The sequence below is a fragment of the Erithacus rubecula genome, assembly GCF_903797595.1.
Source record: "Erithacus rubecula genome assembly, chromosome: 8".
Taxonomy (NCBI): domain Eukaryota; kingdom Metazoa; phylum Chordata; class Aves; order Passeriformes; family Muscicapidae; genus Erithacus; species Erithacus rubecula.
The window spans coordinates 29171151-29182379 of NC_136659.1; the positions used below are offsets into that span (position 1 = coordinate 29171151).

At 39.9% G+C, this 11229-nt stretch overlaps 1 protein-coding gene across 1 annotated transcript; it reads right to left on the bottom strand.

The window, feature by feature from the left end:
* Positions 1–1153: 1153 nt before the first annotated feature.
* On the bottom strand, positions 1154–10148 carry DDX18 (DEAD-box helicase 18). The gene is made up of 14 exons (XM_079311658.1): positions 9947–10148; positions 9666–9848; positions 8546–8689; positions 7899–8034; positions 7522–7622; positions 7223–7422; positions 7022–7136; positions 6049–6188; positions 5680–5841; positions 4943–5095; positions 4171–4284; positions 3654–3710; positions 2526–2703; positions 1154–1899 (listed from the first exon to the last, which is right to left on the bottom strand). Exons 1-14 carry the CDS (start codon positions 10062–10064, stop codon positions 1757–1759), a joined length of 1944 nt encoding a protein of 647 aa, XP_079167784.1. The 5' UTR covers positions 10065–10148; the 3' UTR covers positions 1154–1756.
* Between the last annotated feature and the right edge of the window lie 1081 nt (positions 10149–11229).

The following is an 11229-nucleotide window of genomic DNA, read 5'->3' on the forward strand; positions in this document are numbered from 1 at the left end:
TAAGATGTGCTATTACTAAAGACAAGAAAATTACTTTGATATCTATTATTTATAAATTCATAAGAAAACCCAGAATCAAAGATTAGAACTCAATGAGACAGGCATCATACTTAGCACTGCTTATGCTTCAGAGAAAATTTTGTTATTTCATTGCAAGCTTAGAAGCACAAGACATTCAAATTCTAGTAAAAAAATTATTTTGATATTAAAAATCTTAAAAGCCCATTAGGGTCTAGAGTCAGCCATTTCATAAGAGGGAAAACTAGACAATGCTCAGTTCTGAATGGTGGAAACACTAGAAACAGAATGGTCCTATTATTTCTCCCCATCTGCTTTCCCCAAAGATGAAAAGAAAGTCCACTGATTTTTTAAAAAATACTTCAATGCATGTGTTAGTTTAAAATCTGACATGCTACCTCAGAAGACCTAAGTAAGAGTCCAGTTTATATTGGAATAAGTACTTATGCTATTGTATTTGTAACTGCTCCTGGATAGCATTTTAAATGTAAATTAAAAGCTGTTTTACTGTAATCACACATGGCCCACATTTCAGGATTTTGTGACATTTTAATCTTCCCTTAACACATGAACACAGTCTAAACAGTTCCCACCACCACTGCAGCCTGGAAAGAGCAGTTACCTACTGCTACAATGGCAGAGAGATGGAAATAACATATATAATACAATTACTCTTTTACCCAACATATTCTTGCACTGAAGCCTCTGCATTTTTTCCTGTCTGCAATGTGTATTCCACCCTCTTCTATTTCAGTTTTATATTCCTCCCTCAAAGTACTCTTCTAGTTTATTTATACCCCATTTCACTTTTTCACTTGAGTCTCTCCATCCCACCAGTCCTGTGGCAGTACCTCTGACTTTGCTCATTGCTGATCTGATGTGCTATAACTTGAAAGCAATTCACTTTTGTAATTTACAAGATACAACTGCAGAACTTCTCACTGCATCAAGGTTATGAAACATCTTAAGAAACACTACCTGGGTTGAGTGCTTTAATTTATATACTTTCCTTAATTCTTCACAGAATATAGCAGACGTCACCAGATTAATAAATTCAGATTTAAACTGAACATGAAGGAAAACCAAGTATCTCACTGTAGTGTTACCATTATATCACATTAAACCAGCACTAATAATGTCCCAAAACTGATGCAAGAGATTTGTTTTATTTTGGACACTGTACTTACTATACAGATACCATGTCTGAAATTATTCACAAGCTCATACAGCTTTAGTTATTCATCCATGGTCCAATTCTAAAGCAATCTTGGTATATTCTTCAACATGTTTGATAGCCAAAGCAGAGTTCTGTAGCATTAAAATCCCTTGCAATGATTCAGGTGAGTAAAACCTTTTAATCTCACAATGTCCTTATGTTGTCCACTCTAACAACTTTCAGAGGTATGCTTAGAAAGAAGGGTAAATGCAAAGCAAATTCTTCTATAAAACCTAAAAGTATTCTTCCTTTCTTTAATAAAAATCTCTGTAGTATTGACTTAAGGTAATTCAAATCATCTTCTTCCTTACAACCAGCATGGCAAAATTCGCTGGCCATATTCTCCTTGAGCCTCAGCTCTGAAGAGTCTTCCTGAAGTGAAAAATAAAAGATGTTCCCAGAAAAGAAAAAATCCTTCAAGAGACCTAAAAATGGGAAAGGAGTTGTTTTAACTGGAAGTAACTGCCAGATGGTTTTGATCAAGGTAGGCTCCAAGGCCCCGAGGCATTTTAATGACCGTAATTAACGTGAAAACTGCCGATTGTCAGATTTCTTGCTGATGTGCTTGAAGATTTTTGCTTTGTGGACATTCTTTGATTTCTGGTAGCCAAATCCTCCACCTCCACCTCTTTTCTGTAGTCTTCTGCCATGGTTGCTGTTCACATCTGAAATTTTATTGGTTAAGGAACTTAAAAAGGAGTGATTTGAAATACTGCATTTTGCGCTTACTAAGGGTTACTGATGTGACAAAGAATAATTACACAAAAAGATGAGCTGCCTAATTATAGAGAAACCCAGAACTTTGTGCCTGTGGTTTTAAATACTCCTCCAGCTGTCCAATTAAACTGTCCAATGTACTACTACTTCAAATCCCATCCACTGTCAGGTTTGACAGTAATTAGATACAGTCTTCTAGTTCCTGCTTTTGCCCCTCTATGCCAATATTTCATGACTACGAAACTTCAGCAAGCACATTTCAATGAAAATAATTTTGCATGGAGAACAACACTTTGGAACATGGATGTATTCCAGAAACTGCTCAACAGCAACTGAAGCCTGTACAGCATGGACATGAGCTAAAAGAGATGTTTGCAGGCATCTTATTTGAAATATTTACATTTCCTTTGATAAAGCACTGTTGGAACATGATGTGTTTTTATGATTGTAAGCAGAAAAACTCCAACCCCAACAACAAACCAGCAGAACCTGAGGTACCATAGGAATTTAGCAAGTTGCAATGAACATTTATAATGCAGAAATTCAACTTTGAAACACTGCAGTAAAAGGATACTGAGGTCAACAAACGGAGGAACTTTAAAACCAAATGAAAGGCTGACTTTGGGAAGATCCAAATTATTAACATCATAGATCTGCTTCAGAGAATGGGAGTCATAAGCTCTGATGTAAGCTTTGTAAGCCTCCTGGGCTGACTTGTGAAGGAAGTAGTTCTTCTCTATTAGTTTTTCCAGCTGGTGAGGGGAAAAGAAAACCATCAGAGACATAAACAATTATAGCTGATATTCATGATATTCATTCATTTTTACTGTGTGAGTGGCAATGACATTCACTCCCCACTTCAGCAAAACCCTGTGACATCAAAGTGCACATACAGTTGTAAAAATGCTTTTATAAACAGAGGAACAAAAAAGCCTGAAGCTGAGTTACAGTACAAAGAAAGTCTCAGCAAAACGAAAATTTACTAAATACTAAACAGGATTGTCCAAGCAAGTTAATCAAGGACAATACACCATGAAAGTGTGTATGAGAACTGCCAGCCTGACACCTGAACTGTGATTCCATGCAATTCCATGCACAGTCTGATTTATTATGGTGCCAATACATTGTGAAATCAGCAGGATTAATTCTAAACCAAAAATGTAGATACACCAGGGTAGATTTGGTGTGGGCCATATTCCCAATACTCATTGGATCATGAGATCCCAGTGCCTCATTTGATGTTTAAGGTTCATTAATTCAGCATTCTAAAAATAAGCTACATTAGGCATAATTTCTTCCTGATTATGCTTAATTAGGAACCTCTCTCTGTAAGGACTGTCTTCACTGCTTCCTGTACTTGCTATTTTAAATTCAAGTTACTGCAAAGGAATTTTACAGAACTCTTATCAAAATATTACAGAAGTAATCAACAATAGAAATTCACATTTTCAGAATTACCTATGCTATTCCACTCAACTTTGTGTTCCTTGGCTTTTTTGTAGCACAAGAGCACAAAATAAATTTAGCTGATGCTGGGCTTTATTAACACCAACTAATTAAAAATACACATGGGCTTATATACTAACATTCCTAAACAAGCACACATATTTTTGAGTTGCAGTCATTATAGACTGCAACATTCTCCATGCAAATTATATAATAAAGATATTTAAAGCAATTGAAGTATAAAAACATGTCATACCTGAGACTGGATGTCTGAGATTTTTGACCAAGAAAATTCAAATTCACTTAGTGGTACCTTAAAAACAAAAGAAAAAATGAAGTATCAACATTATTTACACTGTGTAAATATAGAGGATATGTTTAAGACCAAGGACAAACAGAAAATCACCTGCTAGATAATAGATTTTCTTTAATACCACAGCTGTATCTGTAAAGTGCCTTTACATCAATATGACAGTATTATCACTTCCTTTAAGCCAGAGTAATAGAGACACTCAGTATGACACCATTTTTTACCACTTTTGCTTTAGAAGTTAAATCACTTTTAACTGAAGTCACAAAACAAGTCCATAACGAGAGCAACCAAGAAATTCTGTGTAGTTCTATTAAAATGGTTATCTTTAGAAAAAGAGTGTGCTTCCTTTGGAATTAAACAAAATGAAACTGGTCTTTGAAAAAATGAAACAAACCAACAGGTTTTGCCTTTAAAAACTGGATATACAGTTAAAAAAAAATAAATGTAGACAGAAGTTTACCCTGGCTTGTTTCAGGTAACGAAGGAAGCCCAGTTCTTCTGGTCGTAAAATGAGCAGAGCGTGTCCTCTACCATTTATTCCTCTGGCAGTCCTACCAACACGATGGATATATTCCTTTTGGAAAGAGTAACAAGCAACAAGGTCAGGCAGTCTTAATAACCAACAAAACATACACCAAAGTTAACCTCAATGTAATGTCTAATGTCATCATTCACTATTTGATAAGACATTTTCTTGGCACTGACACATGGATAAGGGAAAAAAGTGTTGAAGGTCCAGAGCAACATCAGGCAAACAGAGCCCAACTAAAGCATTTTATCTTTTACTGAAGAAAAAAATTCTAGTCTGCAGTAACTGAAAATTAAACCTTGATTTTGGCAGTTATTGAATTTCCCTTGTTTACAGTAGACTTTTATTCAAGTAAGAATATTATCTTTAAACAAAAAGAAAATTTCAACTGGAAAAGCTCAGGGACGCATACGTAAAATCAAACTCCTCTTTGAGAAGTGTTTAGTTGTTTAGCTAATTAGATTTTAATTTCACAGCATGAACAATATTTTAAAATGCAATTCATAAGAAGGCAACAAAGGTCTTGGCTAGGAGCAGCATTTCCTAGGAGCTGGTGAAGGGCTGTGAAAGAAACCAGCAGCTGGGTATGACCATGGCTGAATCCTGCCCTCTGCCAAGCAGCAGTTTCAGCTCTTCTCTGCAACTAAGTTTGTAGTCAGGATATGATTTCTTGCTGTTACATTTGTTTATTTCCTTAACTAACCTTTGGATCATCTGGAGGGTCATACTGGACAATCCAGTCAACCTCAGGAATGTCCAATCCTCTGGCAGCCACATCAGTGCACAGAAGTATTCCAGACTCTGCATTACAGAACTGGAAAAACGTTGTAGTACGTTTGGTCTGTTTCTGCTTGCCCTGAAAGGAAACAAACACACTGGGGATAAAAATCTTTTCCCAAAATAAAATAAAAAAGGACATTTCTGTCCTTTAGTTGTAACTGTTTCACAGACTTTAAGTTAATTCTTTGTTCTAAACTGTGCATTTTGTAGTTTTGAAAAAAAATTTACAATACTCATCCAGATTTTAAGAATTGGCATAGTAAATCCAAATATCACCCTGGCTTTAGGAAAAGCATCAAACAATTCAGGCATCAGACTCTGTCTTTCTCTGACAAGAAATTCCCTCCACATACTGAATTTTAGTGCTTATGAAAGGTAACTTCTTGGAAGAAAACAGAAAAGTTGCTACACAGAGAGCATAATCAGTGTTCAGCACTGGTTCAAAAAATAGCAAGTCTGATTACTGAAGTCTTATTACATAACCTTTGCTTTATCTCATCCTCTATAGATTTATCAAGATCATAATCAGTTTTGTGAGCAGGGTGTAGAAACTGAACTGAAACAAAGCAAGCAAATGTAAACACCAGTACATGTACACCAGTAACACCTTACAGGTGTTAGCAGAATAATTCAAAATAAATCAATGAATAAGATACTTACATGAATGGCCAGAACAGGCAGATCAATGTAGTTGAGTAATTCATAGTGGTACTTCACTGACATACATGAAGAAAAAAATACCATCAGTTTCTTCTTCCGGTTCTTCTTGAGGAATGTGAAGAGCAAAAGGAATCTTTTTTCAGATGGACACACCACATAACCCTGCAAAAAATTTAAACAATGTTAAATAAAAGTGGTAAGGTGCAAACTTGTGCTTTAGTAACACAATTACATCAGGCAAAAGTTACTTTGTGAAAAAAACCCATCAAATAGTTAAACAGTGAAATACATCTGAACCATCCCAAGTAAAAAGATAACAGGGCTTGGAGTCCTCAGAGATCTCAACCCTCCCACTGATGTTTGTCTTACCTGTTCCAGACCATCTACTGTTGCTTTCTCCTTGTTATCATCAACCCCAACATACAGTGGCTCTTTCTTCAGAGAGATCTTTGCCAGATCTTCAACCTTTCTGGTTTGTGTGGCAGAGAAAAGCATTGTCTGTCTGCGCTCTGGAAAATATTTGAAAGATAGCCCCACTTTTTAAAGAGGAATTCAAATAGCAAGTCTGTAAAATCTCGAACTGCAAACTTCCTGGGCAAATCTTCCAATGAAATTCTAATTCAAACATACTGCTACTGACAAAGAAAGAGGTGGAGCTGTATTATGGGGTGTACACCATGTTTATTCCAGCTATCCCCATCCCCAAAATCCCAACTGCTGTCAAAACACAGTGTTCCTTCTCTGTAAAAATGTTAATCATCCTTTGCAATCAAATTTAGACACAGAACAACAAGTTAAAAAGAGATCAATCTTCTAATTCTAAATTAATTTCCACAAATACTACCATATATTTGTTTAAAAAAGTGCAAATTGCATTTAATACATCAATTACAAGGACAGCTAAATGAAAAATTGGGAAATGAAAAATATAAGGTAAATACTTAAACTTTTTCAAGATACTGCTCTTATAGGTATCAAAAAAGATTGAACTGCAAGTCAGAAGACCTTTTTCCTTGCATTTAAACCTTATTAGGAAATAATGAGTTACAGGAAACAAACAGGCAGAGGAAGATGAATGAGAAAATGGAGATGTTAAACTAAAAGGATTTTATATGAGCAGAATTATATCTTTGAAGAGCATTTGAAAACTCTGTTCTTCAGATAAAACACGTTGAACAAGTAATATATATTGGCTAGCAGAAAAAAAAAAAAAAACACTATGAAATTCATTTACAGAACTATAAAAATTAATGACTTCTCTTATAATAACTGAGTCAGAAAGAAGACATAATGCTAGTCAAGTGATTTCCAGGAAAGAGAGATTTTTTTTTTTTTTTCTTACTTGGTAAAAGTTTTATGATCTGTTTCATTTCTTCTTCAAATCCAACCTCCAAGATTCGATCTGCCTCATCAATTACCAAACACTGCAAGTTCTTGTACATGAAACCTGGAGTGTTCTAGAAGATTAACAAACTCCCAGTCAGACAGGGAAAGCAGTTGATTACACTTTAATAACTAGATTAGACATCAATATTGTACCTACCTGCATATGATCCAGCAGTCTTCCTGGTGTTGCTACAATGATGTTGATTCCATTTCCAAGTTTCTGTGCTTCTGCTGATCTGTTACTGCCCCCCATTATCAGACCATAGGTGTGAACATGATGATTCATAAGCTCTTTAAGAACTCCATAGGTTTGCATAGCCAGCTCTCGAGTGGGAGAAAGAATAATAACACCCGTTCCTAAAAAAGACATCAATCAGACAGGAGTCAGGTACAACTCATCCAACCCCTGAATGGCTGCTTTACAGTAAAATTCTGCTATGAAATGAAGAGCCTTACCATTCCTAGGCATGAATTTCAGCTTGTAGATGAGCTCTACTGCAGGAATGAGAAATGCAAGTGTTTTTCCACTGCCTGTTTTTGCAGCTGCTAAAATATCCCTGTAAGCAGCAATGTAAGAAAAAGAAGTATTTAGCTGACCATACCAAGAGAAGAACATCTCACTTTGATCCATACTGACAATGTAAAAACCTAACATGGCTTAAGCAAGAGCAGGGGAGTTGGTACAAGGAGCTTCCTGGCAGAGGCAGGTCAAAGCAATCGGTGCCATCTTAATGATTGCATTATTTGATTTTATGATTCATGTGTGTAGTTTGCCAACAAAATGTACAAAACATCTGGGGTCATTAGAGTTACTTAAAAGCTCTATTCCCTACCTGCCTTCCAGAAGAGGCTTAATACTTTTATGTTGAATTTCTGTCATGTGTGTAAAGCCCATGTCGTTTATGCCTTTCAATGTATTCTCACTGACAGAGCCAGCCAGGGAAGCAAAGGAGTTGTCTTCAAAAGCACCTGAAATGAGGGACAAAATTAAAAATATTTAAACTTATTTCTTCTGTTTCTTCTGCCATCTGAGATTAACCAGTTCAAACTGACCTATGAAAAAAAAAAAATCTAAGTACTTGTTTTTATTGCATTCTTCCACAAAATCCAAAGACACTGGCAAAATACTCTGTATTAATGAGTTCATAAGTAAACTACACAGAGTTAATAAGATGCACTGCTTCTTCTGTCAGATTTACTAGTTCTACAACTCCAGCTTGCTCTTCATGGACTTTTCTGTACAGGTATGTGTACATAGGTTTAAAAAGTTTAAAATTTCAGTAGTAATTGTAGGACCAACAGGTGTGGATATAATGCAAATTTCCAAGAACAGGAGGTGGGTAAGAGCTGTACAGCTGCCAGTATCACATCATGTATTCAAACACTTGACTTGCAAAGATCTCTTGAAAACTGCAACTCTGGAAGGAAAGTGTTAGACCTTGGGATTTTGCCTGTATATGAAAAAGTGAACACAAGATACCTGTTAAACCTAGTGGCAAACTGGGCACTTCATCCTCCTCCTCCTCCTCTTCCACTTCTTTCTCTCCAGAGTCCTGCTTATCTCCTCCATCTTCTACTTCTGCAGACTCATCTTGTTCAACTTTCACTTTTTTGGTTTCTGTAGCTGGAAAGTTATAATACAGAAGATAAGTCAGTTAGAAATACAAAGGCCATGGTTACAATGAAAAGTTGTTCCACTGACTGAATTTCCTTTAGTATGTAAGCCATGTACAAAGATCATGATTTCCCATGGGGTGGAAGGGGTTTCTGTGGAATCTTCTGAGGCACAGAGCAAAAAATCCCCAAGTTCCTTCCACACAGCCCACTTTACATAGTGAAACAATGGAGCTTGATGTATATCATATGACATATTGTGTAGAAGCAAGATAAACTGTCCTTAAACCAGTTACAAAATTCTTTCCCATCTGCAATGCAGACATGAAATTTCCCACACCGTATGTGCTCAGGATATGTGAAAATTTGCACTTTAGGTACCTGAATCTTCAGAGAGAAAAGCACCTCTTCATTGGCACGATGAATAACCATGCATAACCATGATGCATGTCCCAAAAATCAAATACACTTTGGAAGCTTCTATTTCTCATGTATGTCTATGTATATATATCTATAAATCTATACATAGAAAAACATATGCAAACCTAGCAACCCTTTTTTGGGTTTTTTGGTAGTTTTCTTCAGTATACTTCAGTTTCATAATATACAAAGGTTGTTAAAGGCTGGGCATATTATTAAAAAGCTGTATTGGCTGCACAGCCAAGTACAGAGAGCATCTACATACCACAGCCCTGAAACACAGGACATGCATTTAAATAATAAAGCAAAACATCCAATCAACCTTACAAAGAAGAATCCTACGGAACAAATAAATTGGCTACTAATATGAATTACGAACTGAAATATCGCAGCTAGAATGAAACAGGTATAGCTTTAGAAACCTCAGGTACTTTAAAACGCACACCTGACCGGCACATGGCATCTAAACTTTCCCCGACGCGGCGGCAACGCTAAGAAGGCGCTTGTGGGGCCTCCCAGACTAACTCAGCCCTGGGAGGCACACTGTCTTTGCTAAGAACACGCACCATCTCCTCCATTGGCCACCGCTTTTCTCTTTTTCTTCTTCTTTTTCTTCTTCTCCCCGCTGCTGGGTCCGGCTGCGTCGGCAGGCTCCGCGCCCTCCTCGGCCGCTGCACCCACCTCAGGCACCGCCGCCTCCTCCTGCTCCTCCTCCGGGGGTCCCTGAGAAGCCTCGCTCGGCGAGGGCACTGCAGGGCAGAGACAGAGAAAGGAGGAGAGAGAGAACAGAGCACAAAGTTAGTCACGGCTCAGCCGGGAGAGGCTCCGCGGCGCCGCCCGCCCGTACCTGCCCCCTGGGCCGCCTGCAGCTTCAGGTTGCGCTGCCGCAGCTTCAGGTTGCGCTTGTGGATCTTCCTGCGGAGCAGCCGCATGGGCAGGTTGCTGGCAGCAGCCGGCACCGACATCGCGGCAGCGGGAACGCCGCGCTCCGGCACACGTGTGAGAGGCCGCGGCCGGACCCGCCGGAACCGCCGCCCGCCCGCGGGGCCTCACGGGCCGCGGGCAGCGCCCTCTGGGGGCGCGGCGGAGGCAGCGCCGCGGGGAGCGCCCCCGATCCCTGTCCCGATCCCTGCCGTGATCCCGGACCCGCTCCTTGCTCTGCTGCCGGTCTCGATCCCTGCCCCGATCCCTGCCCCGTTCCCGAGCTCAGCCCTTGCTCCGCTCGCGGCCCTGCGCCTCAGCCGCCTCAGCGGAGCACGCCGTGGGTTTCCCTGAGGAGAGAGCTCGCCGTGTCCCACAGAGATCCCCCAGCCTCACAACACCCGTCTGCCCCTTAGTGCTGCCTCCATACATGGTTACAAGTGTTCAACGGGAGAAAGAGACAAAATTAAAGAATCAGGTTGGAAAAGATCTCTGAGATCATCGAATCCAACTTACGACCTTCTCGTGATTTTTCACCGTGCCATGTCCAGGCTTTCCTTAAACACCTCCAGGGATGGTGACTACCACCTCCACGGGCAGTTCATTCCAATGTTTAATCACAATTTGTGAAGAAATTCTTGCTAATATCCAACCTAAACCCTCCCTTCGCAGTTTAAGGCTATGTGCCCTTGTCCTGTCACTGTATTCTGGTAGCAGAGCCCGACACCCCTCTCCTGTCAGGCCTTTTTTTCCAGGCCAAGCACCCCCATCTCCCTCAGCGCTGCCCATCGGGCCGTGCCCAGCCCTTCCCCAGCCGCACCGCCCCGCTCTGCGCCCGTCCAGCCCCTCGGAGCCCCGGCGCTGAGGGTCCCACAGCCGGGCACAGCTCGAGCTGTGGCATCACCGGTGCCGAGCACGGGCCAGAATCACTTCCCAGCCTTTCCAAAGGGGGATTCCCGAGGGCAAAACAAACACGCGGCGCCCGCGGCTGCTTCCCGACAGCAGAGGGCACAGGGAGCACAGGGAACCAGAAACCAACCGAGAAACCAACAACCAGCAACTGAGAGACCCGAGACTGCAAACCGAGTCAGGTTCAGCTCTCGATACCTTCCTGTAACACAGAATAAACTGCGGAACTAATTCTATATTAAGTAACGAAAGTAATTTTTCACCATCTGTAATTATTGCCTTGTAATCACCAGGATGAGA